This window comes from Bombina bombina, chromosome 1, assembly GCF_027579735.1.
Source record: "Bombina bombina isolate aBomBom1 chromosome 1, aBomBom1.pri, whole genome shotgun sequence".
In the NCBI taxonomy this organism is placed as follows: Eukaryota; Metazoa; Chordata; class Amphibia; order Anura; family Bombinatoridae; genus Bombina; species Bombina bombina.
In genome coordinates, this window is record NC_069499.1 from 1,175,821,360 (window position 1) to 1,175,842,587 (window position 21,228).

General features: G+C 38.0%; 1 protein-coding gene across 1 annotated transcript in view; it reads right to left on the reverse strand.

Moving 5' to 3' along the window:
- Positions 1-3,346: 3,346 nt before the first annotated feature.
- Positions 3,347-21,228, reverse strand: part of WNT3 (Wnt family member 3) — a 34,984-nt gene continuing 17,102 nt past the window's right edge. The window contains exons 3-4 of the mRNA XM_053694301.1: positions 14,388-14,653; positions 3,347-3,826 (exon numbers count right to left, since the gene is read on the reverse strand). Coding sequence (XP_053550276.1) covers positions 3,347-3,826; positions 14,388-14,653 — 746 coding nt within the window. The remainder of the gene's footprint in view (positions 3,827-14,387; positions 14,654-21,228) is intronic.

Genomic DNA, 21,228 nt, shown 5'->3' on the forward strand with positions numbered 1-21,228 from the left:
TGTCCCTTTAATGTATTTTTGAATTCTAGCGTAAATCACGATTGCGCTCTCGTGTTCGCAATTACTGTAAACTTAATACGAGTGGAATTTAAAAACCTGGTATCGCTCGTGCACAAAAGATAGTGCACCACTCGTAATCTAGCTCTTAATGGCAATTCTATGGGGGAATATGTGAACACGCACTCGATATTCAAACTTCAGAGCAAAACCAGTTTACTTTGAACTCATAATACGAGCAAAACCCGACAAGCGCAAAAATATTACTTCTATCGCAATTAACGTTTCGAGCGGGAGAGTTTGTGTGCGGGAGAGCGGGAGTGTGTTTCCAGATAAACTCTACAATCTCCTCTAACTTAGAACTGAGATTAGTTTTTTTATGGGCGATGGCATCTTAATTAGAATATCCAAACACCCAATGCTTGCCAACGCTGCTTAAACTGCATATAATATCTCAAAATGATATACTGCATTCATCAATAAGATAATACTGATAGCAATGCCATGCATAGTTTAGATCATAATAGTTTTCATAAGAACAATTTAAATCTTTAAAAATATTTACTCTCACAGATAATTGATTAATGTGGTTTAGTAACCTAAAAAAAATCTTTCCATACTGATTTTTTTTCACTATTTTCAAATGGCAACCCTTAAAACTACCTTTTAGCTGGCTTGTGCGTATCTTCTCGACCAACATTGTGGTATTATTTAACAATAGACAATGTAAAAGAACAAGTTAATAGCGTGTATTTCTCCTTAGCAACCTAAAAAGTCATATGGTCACATGATATCAGAATGTTGCTGATACTGATCATGGGACTATATTTTTATGGTGTTATGTTAAAAAAGTTCTTCCTTACATCTTAATTTGGAATCTTACAATCAGATTCAAACACTTACAAACTGAATAAATCACAGATTTAAAATTGAAATGTGATGAGAAATCTTTTCATGAAATTATATACAAACTGCCAAAAAAAATTACTATGCTTCCAAAGGATCACAAGCATGTTATTTCATTGAGTTTCCTTCAAACTCCTAGCTGACATATTCAGTCTTCAAGCTGCTTTCTTCAAGGCTTCTAGATGAGCTTTGCTTAGATTCTCTGCGAGCAGAAAACATTCTTATTCTTTGTAGAAATTTAGATTTTTCAAGTGGACCTTTTTATTTAATTGAAAAGGGAACTCCAAGGAAATGGTCTTCCTTTTGGAAGCCTGCAAATAAAAAAATGATGACAAAGCTACATCAGAGTGAAGCTATACACAATCAATTTTTAGATGACTTTTGCATCAGACATTGAAAATGGTGCAATTACATTTTTTTATTGAACCATAACATAGTTGCCAACAGTCCTTGATTTCCAGGGACAGTCCCTGGATTTTGTTGTATGTCCCTGGTAAGGCTGTGCGTGCAGCAAGTACTCTGCTTGATCACTCAGAGCAGGTCTAGGCAGATACTCCTTGCTGAACCTTCTATGAGTGATCGATGTTTAAACTGCCACAAATCAGAAAACCCTCCACTTACAAACAGCTCCTCCATACTAGGTAAGGAGCTGTGCTGATTTGTTGTAAAAGAGTGGGATGAGAGAGAGAAAAATATTATTTAAATATAATTAATATATATAATGGAATATTGTTATTATTATTGAATTGGTTCACATATTATTTGTCTGCCTAATTTTGAAGCTGCATTGTTACAATAACCATATGCCCAGAATTTGTTAGGTGTAAGAGCTTGGTGCTGTAATCTGTATAATAAGATATGGATAAGTATAAATTATACAATTATTATATTAAATGGTTGTGTTCTGATTGCAGAACTGAGTGGGAGGAGCATTTTAACAGTCAATACTCAGGTAACCTATTTGCTCTGCTGCAAAGTGTCCCTGGATTTTTTTTTTAAATGTTGGTAACTATGTCATAAAATGGTTAAACTGATTTGACAGGAATTATAAAGAAAACGTAGTGCTCACAGAAAAATATTCTTAGAAAGGTTAAGTTTCAACTGGTCTATATTTGATGTAGTAGAGTACCTAGCAAATTTGACCAGGAAGCAATGACATACCCCAAAAATCTGTAGCTGTGTAAATCAGGCACCTAGGTATTAACTAAAACTAGTAGTGGAAACCCTTACAATTCTTCAGGTTTAGTACTACCTGAATGATCTGAGCTGAAACCAGTGGATTACTTTGAATATTCAACTGGGATCAGTGCACTTCTTCAGATATAAGAATACATTTTGATAACAATTAAAAACTAGAATGCCCACCTACATTACCCATATTCATATATAAAATATAAGTGTAATAAATATCAGAATAGCCTTATATGTAGCATTCTTTAATATATTTGCTGTGTTTTCTACCTCTTCTATTTATCTATTATTACTATTTCTGTAAATAAAATCTACATTAGTATCTTTACCAGGATAGGGAAATGACTAGAGATTTGCACTAATACCATGGGAAACATCAAGCATATGTTGTGGGTTCTCATGAGCATGCACTGAAATCAATGAAATGTAAATATTATCATTTATTTGTATAGCGGTGCCAAATGTATAATGTCTTTTTTCAGGATTAGTTTAATATATATATAATGGAACCTCTAAGAATCAATAAATTGTAATGGTAAAAGTAAATTTAATAGCTATAAAGTGAGAAAAGTAGAGTATTTCACGAGTCCATACCAGCCCCAGTGATGCATTCATAGTCTGAATCCCTTTATGATCTACATTTTCAAAATGTTCTCCTTTTTCAATACAAATATTATTACTATAAAATGCAATGTACATACTAGCAATTAGTATGAGTTATCCTGAGCTTAATACACTTTTACTACTGTAATTACTGTAATAATACATAAACTCAACTGTGATAGCATCCACTTTCACTGCACAGATATGAATTTCATTATCCGTACTGACACTCATTAAGACTCTCAGGGTTTTATATTGGGGTTGTAATTAAAGGGCCAGCTCTCTATTTTTTGTACTGGGGTTTACATCAGCGTACCTCTAAGGTCCTAAATGCAATTAGTGGACAATCTCACTGATTCATACTGTCAACAGCAAAGAATTTAAATTGGGACAAACATAGAGTTTCCATTATCTATTATTGGACCAATAGAATATCTCAGTAACCTATACTAGGACCAATGAAATACTTGTAAGGTACTTTAGAGATCTGTACTGGATCAAGTAGACAACTTCCGAACAGTGGAGTAACTTATTGATCTGTACTGGGACAAAAAGAGTAACGTGGTGGTCTTTCACAGTATGTGTGTATATATACAGTATATACAGTGAGGATACTAGCATTTCATTATTTCAGCTATGTTACCTGTGCTCACTTGCAGGTATGAACATCATAGATTCGGACACATTCCTGGCAACTCACATAACAGCACCAATGAAAGGTGCAGTGACACTTCTCCTTTCGCTTCTCTGTACGAGTATTGTGACCTCTTCCACAACACAGAAGGTCACATCCATCAATTCCATGGGATGTCACATTGCAGGTACGTCCTCGTGTACCAAAAGAGCCGGTCTCTGAATTTGGCTCACAGAAGTTGGGGGAGTTCTCATAGTAGACAAGATCTCTCTCTGTGGGTGGCTTGAAGAGTGAGTACTTGGTCCTGAGTGTTTCCACCCAGCCTCGCGACTCTCTGTGTTTCTCTACTGACATCTCAGAGGCACTGTCGTACTTGTCCTTCAGATAGTCGCCAATAGCTCTAAAGTCAGGCTGAGACCACCAGCAGGTTTTCACCTCACAGCTCCCAGACAGGCCGTGGCACTTACACTTGAGGTGCATGTGGTCCAAAATGGTCTAAGTGTAGAAATAGGGATCTTTATTCTTTCAATTAGTACAGCCTGGTGTCTGCATACAGTGTGTATATACATTGTTTTGTGGCTCAACACTTGTCATGTCTTGCTGTTAAAAATGTTCTGTATGTGTGTGATTATGTTGCGTATAAATGTGTTACATCTTACTGGCTTAATCATACTTGGGAAATGCTACTGTTCAGTGTCTGCACAATTGTTTGGATCTATTTTTTGACTAATGTGATTGAAATATATAATAATACATTTGTGTATTAGCAAAAAATTTGAATATACCACATATAAATACACATACGCAGCATTTTGTTAGCCTCTAGTATGTTAAGGTGGGTAAACACTGTATTAAGATTATATACTTGTGTACATATCCAGCAAAGATAAATTAGATATAAACATGTGCAACTAGGCTAAAGTTAAAGATTAGAACATCAAAATGCAATCTTAGGCCTACTTTCCATTGAGGTGGTAAAGTTTGGAAACTGGTGGTAAAAACATTTATTTCTAATCTAGTCAATGGAGTCATGGGCTTACACAAGGGGGCGGGCAAGAGGGGGCATCTGCCCCCCCCTGGATATTCCTCCCACCTGGAGTAAAACTGCAGGGGGAAAAGAAAATTAAGGGCTAGATTTATCAAAGCCATTCTCCTCTAATATCGTCCAAAATAACGCATACAAACGGATCCTCATATTTATCAAAGCACTCTGCGACTATAATTGTGCAAATCTGAAAGAAACTTCTTCGCACTTCACTTGCATTCGCCTAGGCGCACGGGCACGCTCCCGAGTGCACCAATATACATTAGTAATAGGCGTAATTTAACAGCCCAACCTACAAATATGCCCAGTTGCTTATTCATCATTGCTTTGCGCCAATAATTCCGGCTGTAATTGCGTGTTGTATATTTCGCCATACAGACTCAGTCGAACACCATTATAATACATGCTTTTACATCTTGTGATGCAGTGCTTTACTCTTTCAATTTTTCAAAAGTTCAGCGCAAAGAAGATACTGTTATTCCCAGTAATTTGCGCTTTCACAGGCGCATATGGTACTAAAAGTTTTATATGTATATATAGATATATTGATATATTCATTTTTGTGTCAACTTATGGCACAAAGAGCACAGAAACATTGTGTAATATAAATATTAGCTAATTAGTTACCTAAAAAACTTTTTTTTAATAATCAAAACATGGCGGCGCAAATATTTATAGGGAGTAAATAGGGAGTAAATGCTGTTCCTGACAGGCGCAATTTATCATTACTACGCCCAGCTCGCCTGTGCAAAGTTACGTCTATTTTTTTTATAAATTTAGGCGCACATGTGCGCCTCTCCGGAGGCGAGCTGGGGCGCAGTTACAGGCAAAGAACATACAGAGTTCACCTAGCCTTTGATAAATCTAGCCCTTAGTGCCTTTTAATCAGTTCAGTTTTGGAGGAAGAAGCAAAGTATTCTGGGAGTTAAAAAGCATTCTGGAGTGTGTAGTCTACTATATTGTGTTACTGCAGTTTTGGACTCTAATTTCCAGCATGCATTGTACAGTTATTTCTTTTTGAACTCTGTAGAGGGAACACTGCATAGCAAATGGATGATATGTAGGCCTGTTATTATATAGTGTAACCCTGTTCTTAGATAAAATCACTGAGCATGTTGCTCTTTACTTATAAATACATTTCTGAGATATTGCTGGGTATAAGCATAAATAAGACACGCTATATATACTGGTCTGTATGTGTAAGGAACATGCTTCACTGATTAGATTAGAAGCAGTTTGCTTTTTATAGTATTTTTGTGCTGCACTTGGCTTGTAAACTGCTTCACACTTCTGCACATAAGCAGCAAGCTTTGGGGAAAGCCAGATCATTTCACAGTTACAGCTACACAATTTGTAGGGTTTTTTTCTCTCCCTGAACCTTTCTGTATCTGTATATTTATACTAGTTACACAATCAGAAGCAGCAGTATTCGGCAATGCTGATTTACACCAATGAACAAGCAAAGTATTGCTTTTGGTGAGAACCACCGCCTTAGACAACACAATTCTAGGAATTATTGCTTTCAGCATTAGACTGAAAAAATGCTACTTGCAGTTAAAATAAAAACAGGCTGTTGGCAACAAGTGTCAGGCAGTATGGTGGTTCTGATGGGACTAGGGTGCAAACCTATTCTCCATGATGTTTTTCTAAAGCATCACTTGCACCCTGGTGCATATGCTGCTGAGTATAAAGTGAAAGGAAAACAGGTTAAAGGGACAAACAGTTTATTTCATGATTTAGGTAGAACATACAATTTTAAACAACTTTCCAATTTATCCCTATTATCAAATTTGCTTAATTCTATTGTAATTATTTGCTGAAGAAACAGCATTGCACTACTGGCAGCTAGCTGAACACATCTAGTTAGCCAATCACAAGAGACACGTGTGTGCAGGCACCAATCAGCAGCAAGCTTCCACTTAAGGATATGTGCATATTTTTTTTCCAACAACGTATACGAAGAGAACGAAACACATTTGAAAATGGAAGTTAATTTAAAAGTTATTTAAAATTACATACTCTATCTGAATCTTGCAGGTTTAATAATGACTTTCCTATCACTTTAAAGTTTAGCATATAGTGGCTTCAAAATGTATAGAGCACTCGTAAAGTAAGACTAGTAGTATTTTGGGATAATTTTAAACGCCTGATTTATATATATATATGTCCAAAATAAGAATGAAAGAAGATGAGTTAATCCAGCACTGCTAATATATGGACCAAATTATGAATTGAAAAAGGTCTGTAAATGATCACAAAGCAACTGCTGCTTAAAGTCAAAGAAGGCAATTTATTTAAATCAAAAAAATCCTTTATGAGCAATATATAACACACATATATAGCAAATGACAAAATAAAGCAATCCTAGAAACCCCCGGGGGATATGTGACCAAAATTAGAAAACTGAATTGCCGTATATGTACTGCTGACTAGTTGTACAACATCAAATAAATCTTCCTATAAAAGGGATACAATATTGACAGCAGAATTACATAAACGGCAAAACTAAGTATCAACAATATTCTTGATACACATTAACAACTATTAATGCATAGCCCTAAAGAAGCATCATGATAATGCATATGAAATATAAGCACACATTTCTTATAAGACAGCTGTATAGATCAAAAAATGAATATGTATATACAGTCCGTAAGTAAATGACAGACATCCCATGTTACTGCCAAGCTTATGTATTAGTCAAAAGCAGATGATTTCCAAAGCGTGATAAAGTAGCATAGACAATGGTTAGTCACATGCATAAAAGTCAGCTTGTTATAACATAGATCATGCACAACTTCAAATTTGATTAAATGCAGCCAAGCGTATCCTTAGAGTATACTTGTTATCATAGGGTTAAGCATAGAGCACATGCATTAGACAGCACGCAGCAAGCTCTGGCAATATTCAACAAATCTGCAAAGCGTCCTGTATATGGAGACACCATACGAGACCGGGTATTGAAAGACTCGAAAGCCAACAGCTCCCAAACATAGGCTTCCCGCCTCTTGCTCACCAGACCAGGCTAGTATTCCTTAGGCGGTATCGAGCTGCCCCTCCGTCTCCGCTTGTCTCCAGTCAGATACACACGCTGCTCCATCTAGCATGCAATTGAAGTGGTCACACACCTCCCAGGTGAGAAGTGGCTGATGTCCTCTACCTTTCCAGGAACGTCACCTTCACGCTACGCGCGTTTCACCCGTAATGAAATTGAATAGGGCTTTCTCAAGCATCATGAAATTTGCCTTCTTTGACTTTAAGCAGCAGTTGCTTTGTGATCATTTACAGACCTTTTTCAATTCATGATTTGGTCCATATATTAGTAGTGCTGGATTAACTCATCTTCTTTCATTCTTATTTTGGACATAAATTCTTTTATGAGTTCCGTGCACTGGTTCACCTGCATATATTTTTGTAAGTCAGGTGACCCATTACTTAATTACCCATACATCCTTTAGAGCAGGTTCTATTTGTACATATATATATATATATATATATATATATACTGCCTGGGACTCTGGGGACAGCACAGCTTCCTGAGAATGCCATTGAGCACCCAGGGCTGGGCATGTTGCAGGGTCATAGGATAAGAACCCAGTCCAGTCTGAGAGTGCAGTCCCCTTCCGTGTTTTGTATATGTCTAGGAGGATTACATAAGTCTGTGAACCCTTTGGGAGAGACCTTGACGTGGTACCTGGGCTTGTCCCATTTGGCCAGATGCGGTAACTAACTCTTCCAGTTTTGCTTTTAATCATAGCTGAGAGCTTTCAAGCGAGTGCTGGATTTTCTCTGTGTGTTTTATATATATATATATATGTATATATATACATACAATATATTGTCTGGGTATATTTCACTTTTTTGTCTGCGGACGCCCATGAATGGAGACTTTTTATATTACCACCAGTTTCCAAACGTTACCACCTCAATAGAAACTAAGCCTTAGTTGGTAATGTTTAAATGAAAATGTTTGTTCCCAATGATGACCTTTAGGATTACAGTGTTACTTGAAGCTGACAGTTTAGATTCCACTTTCAAATAGAGTGAGCATGGTTATGGGTGGAGCTTAAGAACCAATCCCCTTGCTATGCAAGCACGTTCCCAGAAAAAAACCCAGTGTATCTGGTTAGAGATGCTACTACTTAAAGGGACATGAAACCCCAAAAATGTAATGTGTGATTCAGACAAAGCATACATTTAAAAAAAAGATTCCAATTTACTTCTATTATTACATTTGCTCCATTCTCATGGTATTCCTTGTTGAAGAGATACCTAGGTAGGTCTGTAGCACTACATGGCAAGAAAAAGTGCTGCCATCTAATGCTCTTGCAAATCTATAAAATTCTTGCAAAACTGCTGCCATATAGTGCTGCAGATATGGGCATGCTCCTGAGCTTACTTTTCGGATTTTCAACAAAGGATACCAAGAGAAAGGAGACCATTTATAATAGAAGTAAATTAGAAAGTTGTTTAAAATTACATGTTATCTTAATCATGAAAGTACTGTTTTTGGTTTCATGTCCATTTAAGGCTTATTTAGAGTGCTGCCCTTTGTATCTTCCTATATCACACCTATGTTTCACTGTTGTTTGGACCAACCTGCAGTTCCTGATATATCCATCCTCTCGTGCCTGTTCAGCTTTTAACCACTGCCATGAAAATATATAGCATGTGGACTCCAAATGAGGAAGTACTTTCTTGTTATATCCACCTAGTGGACTTTTGTGGGTCATTAAGTATGCTTAGAAAGCAAGGCTTAACAGAAGAATGCTTGCATGCAGCAATCCCAGTTGCTCCTTCTCCTTTTCACACTCCAGAAATACAGTCTATCTTTTGTGCCTCCCAGGTAATGTCCCAAAGGGATGAAGCTCACCTCTTAACAAATCCAGATGGAGATTGTGAAAAATGTAATCTAACATGTAGCCACTGTGCTACATATGCATTCTCCACCTGATTTACAGGCCTCTCTTAGCTTTCACATCCTGTTTATAGTGTACTTGCTTTCCTTCTGTTACCACTCCTAGGAAACCACCAGCTCCTAAAAAATATTTTTAATTAAGGGAAAAATGGAAACCATCCATTCTTTCCCTGAAACTATCTCCTTGCCTGCCTTTAAAGTGGTTTCTCTCTGTGTAAGTAAACTCTCCACTTATTTTCAAGATAACATTTCTAACTGGACAAAAGTAGATGCTCCACCTATTTATAAATATTGAACTCTGTTTGCCTTTGATACAAGGACACTTTCTAAACCTTTAGCTTGTTTACACCTGTTGATGAGACCAGTTCCTTTCAGTAAATTGACTTGTTCCACTTTGGTTGATTCAGGCTGCCCACTTTGGTCAGAGCCCAGTCCTCTAACTTAAAGGGACAGTCAAGTATAAATTAAACTTTCATTATTCAGATAGGACTTTTAATTTTAATTGACTTTCCAATTTACTTTTATCATCAAATTTGCTTTTTTCTCTTGGTATTCTTAGTTTAAACTAAACATAGGTAGGCTCATATGCTAATTTCTAAGCCTTTGAGGGCTGCCTCTTATCACATGCTTTTTAAATCTCTTTTCAACACAAAGAGACAGAAAGTACACGTGGGCTATATAGATAACACTGTGTTCAGGCACAGAAAGTTATTTAACCCCTTAATGACCGAGGACGTGCAGGGTACGTCCTCAAAAAAAAGGCAGTTAACGCCTGAGGACGTACCCTGCACGTCCTCGGTGTGGAAAGCAGCTGGAAGCGATCCTGCTCGCTTCCAGCTGCTTTCCGGTTATTGCAGTGATGCCTCGATATGGAGGCATCCTGCAATAACCTCACATGGCCATCCGATGCAGAGAGAGCCACTCTGTGGCCCTCTCTGCACCGGACATCGATGGCCGGTATCGTTGGTGGGTGGGAGCCGAATTGGGAGGCGGGTGGGCGGCCATCGGTGTGCCGCGTGATGTCACGGGGGGCGGGATCGGGGGCGTGACCGCCAGGGGCGCGCACGGGCGCGCGCGCGTGCACGGAGGGTGGCGGGCGGGCGCGTGCACGGGGCGGGAGCGGGTGGGAACCGCTACACTACGGAAAAGTATTTAATAAAACCTGGCTAATCATGTTTGTGCAAAAGCACAAAAAATGATCGTGGAGGGGTGGGGGGGTTGGTTTGTGTGTGGGGAAGCTACACTACAGAAAATTTCAAAAAATTAAAAAAACAAACCATTTTTTTTCTTCTAAACTGGGTACTGGCAGACAGCTGCCAGTACCCAAGATGGCGCCCATTAAGTTAGAGTGGGAGGGGATAGAGCTGTTTGGGGGGGGGATCAGTGAGGTTGGGGGCTAAGGGGGGATAGTACACAGCAGCATATGTAAATATGCTTAAAAAAATCATTAAAAAAATATATATATAGCTTTTATTTTAGTACTGGCAGACTTTCTGCCAGTACTTAAGATGGCGGGGACAATTGTGGGGTGGGGGAGGGAAGAGAGCTGTTTGGGAGGGATCAGGGGGTCTGATGTTTTAGGTGGGAGGCTGAGCTCTACACTAAATCTAATATTAACCCTGCAAGCTCCCTACAAGCTACCTAATTAACCCCTTCACTGCTAGCCATAATACACGTGTGATGCGCAGTGGCATTTAGCGGCCTTCTAAATACCAAAAAGCAACGCCAAAGCCATATATGTCTGCTATTTCTGAACAAAGGGGATCCCAGAGAAGCATTTACAACCATTTGTGCCATAACTGCACAAGCTGTTTGTAAATGATTTCAGTGAGAAACCTAAAATTGTGAAATATTTTACGTTTTTTTTTAATTTGATCGCATTTGGCGGTGAAATGGTGGCATGAAATATACCAAAATGGGCCTAGATCAATACTTGGGGTTGTCTACTACACTACACTAAAGCTAAAATTAACCCTACAAGCTCCCTACATGCTCCCTAATTAACCCCTTCACTGCTGGGCATAATACACGTGTGGTGCGCAGTGGCATTTAGTGGCATTCTAATTACCAAAAAGCAACACCAAAGCCATATAAGTCTGCTATTTCTGAACAAAGGGGATCACAGAGAAGAATTTACAACCATTTGTGCCATAATTGCACAAACTATTTGTAAATAATTTCAGTGAGAAACCTAAAGTTTGTGAAAAAAATTGTGAAAAAGTGAACGATTTTTTTTATTTGATCGCATTTGGCGGTGAAATGGTGGCATGAAATATACCAAAATTGGCCTAGATCAATACTTTGGGTTGTCTACTAAAAAAAAATATATACATGTCAATGGATATTCAGGGATTCCTGAAAGATATCAGTGTTCCAATGTAACTAGCGCTAATTTTGAAAAAAAAGTGGTTTGCAAATAGCAAAGTGCTACTTGTATTTATGGCCCTATAACTTACAAAAAAAGCAAAGAAGATGTAAACATTGGGTATTTCTAAACTCAGGACAAAATTTAGAAACTATTTAGCATAGGTGTTTTTTGGTGGTTGTAGATATGTAACAGATTTTGGGGGTCAAAGTTAAAAAAAGTGTTTTTTTTTTCAATTTTTCCTCATATTTTATAATTTTTTTATAGTAAATTATAAGATATGATGAAAATAATGGTATCTTTTGAAAGTCCATTTAATGGCGAGAAAAACGGTATATAATATGTGTGGGTACAGTAAATGAGTAAGAGGAAAATTACAGCTAAACACAAACACCGCAAAAATGTAAAAATAGCCTTGGTCCCAAACGAACAGAAAATGGAAAAGTGCTGCGGTCATTAAGGGGTTAAGATCTAGCACAATACAATGCTAAATTTAAGACAATAGATAATAAACAGTCACAGTCATGTGATCAGGGGGCTGGAAGAAGGTTCCTAGATACAAGGTAATCACAAAGGTAAAAAGTACATTAATATAACTGTGTTGGTTATGCAAAACTGGGGAATGAGTAATAAAGGGATTATCTATCTTTTAAAACAATAACAATTCTATGGTTGACCTTTAAAGGTATAGTCTACTCCAGAATTTATATTGTTTAAAAAGATAGATAATCCCTTTATTACCCATTCCCCAGTTTTGCATAACCAACACTGTTATATTAATATATTTTTTTACCTCTGTGATTACGTTGTATCTAAGCCTCTGCTGACTGCCTCCTTATTTCAGTTCTTTTGACAAACTTGCATTTTAGCCAATAAGTGCCCTCTAATAAGTAACTCCACGGGCGTGAGCACAATGTAATCTATATGGTACATATGAACTAACACCCTATAGCTGTGAAAAACTGTCAAATGCATTTAGATAAGTGGTGGCCTTCAAGGGCTTAGAAATTGAGCCTACCTACATTTAGCTTCTAACTAAGAATACCACAAGAACAAAGCAAAATTGATGATAAAAATAAATTGGAAAGATGTTTAAAATTACATGCCCTTTCTAAATTCTGAAAGTTTAATTTTGACTAGAATGTCCCTTTAATTTGAGGCCATCCATCTGCTTAGTACAAGCCTTTAAATCAACGCTAGTCTGAGCCTGGTCCACCAAGAAGGTATGTTTACAGTCCTCTGTTGTATGATGTTCTCCGTTGGATCATGTCAGTTTTCTCCTCTAGGAGTGCTTTCAGCTGCTTATATGCGAGAGCAGGACAGTCAGTCCTCTGCTACGTGCACACTTTCCCATAAACTTTACTCCACTTACCTTGTACCCTTGTTATTTTACATTGTTCCATGATGTAACAGGTTACATTAGAACTGGGACTTAAAAGCTGTGGAATAGCTTCAAATAAATAACATCTAATGGGTAAGAAGAACAGATAAGTGTTATGCACAGAACAGGGGCAGTGAACACCAGACATAGGCCTAGTCTCCATCGATTAATTATGGAAAAAAAATCTATCTCCATTAAAGTCTATGGAGATTTTTTATGTTACCACCAGTTTCCAAGCTTTACCACCTCAATGGAAACTAGGCCATAGTTGGTGCTACAGATGCCAACTGCAATACTGTCATGATTAATAATTCAATTGCTAGATAGTGGTATGAATTTGGATAACATATTGAATTAAAAGTAAAGCAGTGGTGGGTAATAATATAATATTTTACCAGCTCCCAGAAAGTACTGTTTCATTCCTTTCTTTTAAGGACCTCCAATACCAATATGAAGCTACATCTGATGAATTTCTATATTTATAGTTATGGATAGACTTCAATTGAATTTGCTCATAATAAGGTAATCAGCTCAGAGAAACAAATTCCTTTTCTAAACAGTTTCACTGCCCTATTAGGTTTAATGGTAGGTGACATGAATCAGCTAAAATCTTGGCTTTAGCTATATGCCCTACAGATCTCTACGCTCTACCGTTTGTGATGTTTGAGTAATGAGACACTTCTGTTCTTTGTCTTTGGAATTAATTGGTTTAGCAACGGACCTTAGTAATGTACTGTATATACTTTGTTGTGTATAGATGTGGGTTTAGTTGTTCATTATGGGCCAGATTACAAGTTGAGCACAAAATATTGATTCAGCGAAATCGATATTTGTGCTCAACTTAGTAATACCAGCGCACGCAAATGCTTGAAAGTTTTGTGTTCACGAGAGCGCGCGCTTCCATAGGCTCCAATGGGAGCCTCGTTCTCATGCCATCAGACACGGCATGAGAACTAGCACAGGGAAGGGGGTAAGTTGCGCAGCGATTGGTGACGTTTTTTTTCTAACACCCCACACAAGCCAACTTTAGCCCCCAAAAACTGCTTAGTGCAGTTATTTTATTAAAAAACAAAAAATTCAATTTTTTTTAAAAAGGGACCTCACACTTTATTTTGGGGGCAATTGGGGCACATTTAAAAAAATAACCACAAACTCACAGTAGCAATAACCAGAAACTTCTAATGGTTGGTTATTTATTTGTCTGTTTGCGGGCACTCAATAAATTAGTGCTCCTCTTGAAATCTAGCCCTATATGTGAGCAATTTAATGATATTGTTTGCATTGTAGGGGTAATAGTATAAGAGTGCTATGTAGTTTGTCATGCATTAGTATAGTCTTGTGTCTCACCCCTCTTCCAGCTTCATTGTTATGTCGGTTCATAGCAGATCTGGCATCTGGTCGATTTTCTCTGGCATCTGCAAATTCACGTGACACCAGCACCCCAAAGTCTGCATCCTCACTGCAGCCTCCCCATTTCCATCCATCTCCCGGAGAGCCTTTGTGATGGGAATCACAGCCACAGATGGTGGAGCTGCCCTCAGCACAAGAACGAGTCACTACAAATGCTACACCAGCGGAGGCAATGGCATGGACAAAGGCTGACTCCCGTGTAGCTGGAGGGAGAAATGACAGCATTGGTAAACGCAGTAATAAACCCAGTGAGTCCTACATAAAGTCAAAACTCTAGAGGTTTATGAACACATTGAAACACAAATGCAATAAAAACAAATGGAAATGTGTTGTATACAATTACTTAGCAATACTCAACACACACAGCTAACTCTGCAGACAATAATACCCAGTTGCATAACAAGGATATTCACCCAATGACAAACGCATTCTTACATTTGTAAATACATCCCTAGCTACACACCTAGAAAAATACCTGAATAGACATGGCAAGTTTAGATTCCCAGTGGACAGCTGGGGATACACAAGTAAATCAATGCAAAATGAAGGTTTTAAAGAATTTAAAATTGTTATTTTGTTAACACAGTTTGCATTATTTTGAAATACAAGGAAACACCCCTTGAAAAAAAGAATCTTGAGAGTTGTTAACCTCAACTCAGTTGTGACTAATTATTAACAGAAATGAATAAGCCGCCTCTATGTAGTATGTAGGAGCATTAGGATTCTCAATGCTTTCCAGGCTCTGTGGGGCAGAGGAAAAACTAAAATTTTCAAATTTAAATTACAGGAAGAGCAGGAAAAATAAATAATGAATGTGTATTTTTTATTATGCCTAATTCAGCTTTTTATGCGGAATTACATTCTGAATTTAATTTTTTTTAAGAAACAACCAGTAACATTAACACAATAATAGGAGCAACTAAGGGCCAGATTACAAGTGGAGCGAAATTTAATGCTCCAGCTCGAGCGTTAACTCCACTAGAAGTAGAGTCGAGTATTAAATGATTATAAATAGATATATATAAATATCTATTTATAAATACATAGAACATATTCTGCTATGTTTAGAACATTGAAATGTGAAATATTAACAGTAAATACACAGTATAACACTTTATTAAAAATGAATATTTTAACTGCTTAACTGCAAAGGGCTCCATTGCACCAATATATATGTTTTATGTGTGTACATATGTATTTATGGGTTTATATGTGTATATATGTATGTAACTAGATATATACACATAATATAAATACATATGCACACACACACACATATATATATATATATATATATATATATATATATATATATATATATATATAGAGTATCTAACAAAAGTGAGTACACACCTCACAGTTTTGTAAATATTTTATTATATCTTTTCATGTGACAACACTGAAGAAATTACACTTTGCTACAATGTAAAGTAGTGAGTGTACAGCCTGTATAACAGTGTAAATTTGCTGTCCCCTCAAAATAACTCAACACATCCCTAAGTGGAAATGTCCAAATTGGGCCCAAAGTGTCAATATTTTATGTGGCCACCATTATTTTCCAGCACTGCCTTAACCCTCTTGGGCATGGAGTTCACCAGAGCTTCACAGGTTGCCACTGGAGTCCTCTTCCACTCCTTCATGACGACATCACAGAGCTAGTGGATGTTAGAGACCTTGCGCTCCCACACCTTCCATTTGAGGATGCCCCACAGATGCTCCATAGGGTTTAGGTCTGGAGACATGCTTGGCCTGACATGCTTACCCTCAGCTTCTTTAGCAAGGCAGTGGTCATCTTGGAGGTGTGTTTGGGGCGTTATCATGTTGGAATGCTGCCCTGCGGCCCAGTCTCCGAAGGGAGGAGATCATTCTTTGCTTCAGTATGTCACAGTACATGTTGGCATTCATGGTTCCCTCAATAAACTGTAGCTTCCCAGTGCCAGCAGCACTCATGCAGGCCCAGACCATGAGACTCCCACCACCATGCTTGACGGTAGGCAAGACACACTTGTCTTTGTACTCCTCACCTGGTTGCCGCCAAACACGCTTGACACCATCTGAACCAAATAAGTTTATCTTGATCTCATCAGAGCACAGGACATGGTTCCAGTAATCCATGTCCTTAGTTTGCTTGTCTTCAGCAAACTGTTTGCAGGCGTTCTTGTGCATCATCTTTAGAAGAGGCTTCCTTCTAGGACGACAGTCATGCAGACCAATTTGATGCAGAGTGCAGTGTATGGTCTGAGCACTGACAGGCTGACCCCCCCCACCCCTTCAACCTCTGCAGCAATGCTGGCAGCACTTATATGTCTATTTCCCAAAGAAAACCTCTGGATATGTCGCAAAGTATGTGCACTCAACTTCTTTGGTCGACCATGGCGAGGCCTGTTCTGAGTGGAACCTGTCCTGTGAAACTGCTGTATGGTCTTGCCCACCGTTCTGCAGCTCAGTTTCAGGGTCTTGGCAATCTTCTTATAGCCTAGGCCATCTTTATGTAGAGCAACAATTCTTTTTTTCAGATCCTCAGAGAGTTCTTTGCCATGAGGTGCCATTTTGAACTTCCAGTGACCAGTATGAGAGTGTGAGAGTAATAACACCAAATTTAACACACCTGCTCTCCATTCACACCTGAGACCTTGTAACACTAACGAGTCATATGACAACGGGGAGGGAAAATGGCTAATTGAGCCCAATTTGGACATTTCCACTTAGGGGTGTACTCACTTTTGTTGCCAACAGTTTAAACATTAATGGCTGTGTGTTGTTATTTTGAGGGGACAGCAAATTTACACTGTTATACAGGCTGTACACTCACTACTTTACATTGTAGCAAAGTGTAATTTCTTCAGTGTTGTCACATGAAAAGATATAATAAAATATTTACAAAAATGTGAGGGGTGTACTCACTTTTGTGAGATACTGTATATATGTTTATAGGTATACATATACATATTTAGACATGTTTATGTATGTATCTCTATGTTCAAGCCCTTTGTAGCTTTTTTTTCTCAAACACCTGAGACCTTATATCTTTCAGCCCTTATAACGTTTTTATGCAATATTGTTTAAAATATGTTTTATTAGACAGTGTTATTATGAGTGTAACTGTATTTTGTAATGTATTTTTGATGGTTTTTTTGCAACTTTTTTGTTTAGTGAAACAGTTAACCGGAGCTCCAAGGTCACACTATCCAGACGAGCGTTAACTTCAATTGCGCTCAAGCGATCATGTTTATTTTCAACTTGTAATATGAGTGAAAAACCCGACGCACAAACAACTGTGATAAACCGCTTTTCACTTGCGCATAACTGTTAGCACTCCACTTTTAAACACATTGTTTGTCTTTCATGATTCAGGCAGAGCAGGCAATTTTAAATAACTTTCCAATTTATTTAGATTATTTAATTTGTTGTTTCTCTTTGTATCCTTTGCTGAAAAGTATACATAAGTAGGCTCAGAAGAAGCTGATTGGTAGCTGCACATATATCCCTCTTGTCATTGGTTTTCAGCTAGCTCCCACTAGTGCATTACTGCTCCTCCAACAAAGGATGTCAGGAGAATGAAGCAAATTAGATAATATAAGTACATTGGAAAATTGTTTAAAAATGGAATGAACTATCTGAATCATGAAATAAACATTTTGTGTTTCATATCCCTTTAAAGTTAGCTTTAGAGCAGCAATACAGTACCTAGCTGAACTCATTTGGTGAGCCAATGATAAAAGACACTAGTGTGTAGCCACCAATCAGTAGCTAGCTCCCAGTAGTTCTTTGCTGCTTCTGAGCTTACTTACTTATGCTTTTCAATAAAGGACCAAGGGAATGATGTAAATTTGATAGTATAATTAAATTGAAAAGTATTTTACAATTGCATGCACTGTCTGAAACATGAAGGCTTCATATTGACTTTCATGTCCCTTTAGGGTTGTCACCTTTAGTTCAGGCTAAACCCGAACACTCTTGCGCCAGCACAGCAAAGAATTAGCACATATACACAAACAAGCACATGGATATTCACACTCATACCCTCTCTATCTCACACACACTCTCTCATGTATCCTCACACACACACACACACACATTCTCACATACACTCTCACACGCAAATACACTCACACTCATTCTTTCACACAGACTCACACACACAGGAAGGCAATGACAAACACAAAGACACACTCTTTCTCACATACACTCACACACACATTCTCACATACACTCTCACACGCAAATACACTCACACTCACTCTTTCACACACAGACTCAAACACATAGAAAGGCACTGACAAACACAAAGACACACACTCTCTCACACATAAAGACACTTAGACACACTCCCACAGAAAGACATTGGCAAACACAAAGACGCACTCTTGTCTCACACATAAAGACACTTACACACACTCTCATCTCACACATAAAGACACTTACACACACCGACACAGTCCCACAGAAAGACACTGACAAACAGCAAGACAAACACTCTCTCACACATAAAGACACTTTCAGACACACTCCCACAGAAAGACACTGATAAACACTTAGACACACACACTCTCTCACACATAAAGACACTTAGACACACTCCAACAGAAAGACACTGACAAACACAGACACACACTTGTTTCACACATAAAGACATTTACACACACAGACTTACACACACAGAAAGGCACTGACAAACATAAATACACACACTACACACACTCTCTCACACATAAAGACCCTTACACAGACACAGTCCCACAGAAAGACACTCTCTCACACATAAAGATACACACACACACTCCCACAGAAAGACACTCACAAACACAAAGACACACACTCTCTCACACATAAAGACACTTAGACACACTCACACAAATACACACACTCTCTCACACATAAAGACACTTAGACACACTCCCACAGAAAGACACTGACAAACACAAATACACACACTCTCTCACACATAAAGACACACACAGACTCACACACACAGAAAGGCACTGACAAACACAGACACACATAAAGACACACACAGACACACTGCCACAGAAAGACACTGACAAACATAAAGACACACACTCTCTCACACATAAATACACACACACAAACACACACACACTCCCACAGAAAGACACTGACAAACACAAAGATACACACTCTCTCACAAATGAAAACACACAGACACGTTCCCACACAAAGAAACACATACGCAAGAGAGAAATAACCATAGGCATGTGCAGTATGTTGCAAATGCACAATGTCACCTTTTTGGCTGAGGCTGGTTCCCACCAAACCAAGACTTTGCATGTCAGGGCCTGACTCAGCTTCAAAACTGGAAACCAGATCTGTCCAGGTCATTCCAGAACAAGTGGCAACACTATGTCCCTTTAATGTACTATGTTTATCCAGTTATACATCAATTCCCCTTCTTAAGCCCCCAGTGGAATATTATTATTTAATTGCCAAATATATTTTTACACTTTTGACTAGTGTGACTAGTTCTAGTTACAGTGCGACTGCTATATATCTCATGCTTATTGCTGTCAGTATCCCAAGCACATTACCTGCACGTGTTTATCAGTAATTTCTTGCTTATATTATCCAGAAAATGCAGATATTATCCAGAGGCAAAACTTAGTATTTTTATATGTTATTAATATATACTGTAAATGTAAACTAATTGATATTTATTTCAATAGAATGAACTTAAGCTTTGTGAGTTTTAAATGACACTGGGCAGTTATAGTAGTACTAATATAGTACCATGGCCTCACTTTATGTTTCAGCGCCATACATACAGAGATGTTTAATTGAAAGGGTTGAAAAAATAACCAGATTAGAATAACTGTGGTTATAAATCAGAAGATGAGTCTGATAGCTAAAATAGAAGGATGTGCTAGTCAAATAGGAGGCTTTGCAAAAAAAAATCTGGGTGCAATTAAATACCCAAACATATTTGAATAAAATGTAAAATTCACATTTGCTTTACACATAATTTAAATAGTTTTAATAAAAATATAAATAAAAAACACATTGTCCATTAAAATTACATTCTGAGGCAAAAATACAATTCTAATTAATTAATGTCCCCTGTTAGCTATGCTTTTAACACTTTAATATGGCAACTAGTTATTTCAGTGAACTGTTTGTTAGCAGGTACAGACCAAAAAACTCTACCCTGTCCATTATCATACAGTCTTAGGGGCCTTCAGGCTCACCAGAAACAGGAGTTAAGAAGCAGCGGTCTATAGACTCATACACCACCTCTGAGGCTGCGTACAGCAATCCGCCTGATCCTATACGATCAGGCTGATTGACACCCACTGCTAGCGGCCGATTGGCCAGGAATCGACAGGGGGCGGTATTGCACAAGCAGTTCACTAGAACTGCTTGTGCAATGCTGAATGTCTGCATTCAGCGATGTCTGGCAGACATGATACGCTACAGCGTATCATGTCCGCCAGACTTTAATAAAATGAACCCTTAATCTTATCAAATGCCTTCTTGAAATCATGAGACAGATAGATAGATAGATAGATAGATAGATAGATAGATAGATAGATAGATAGATAGATAGAGACAGACAGATACAATATATAGATAGAACCTCCTGGAAAGTGATGCAAGGACTCAGACGTTACATCAAGAAATTTGCCAGCAGTCACATACTACAGCATCCAAATGTTGCCAGGACATGACATCTTTAAGTGCATACATAAATATTTACTGGCCAATGGAGAAAAGTTGCAGAGATACCAGCTGTCTATGACCAACATAATTTTCACTCTTTAAGACT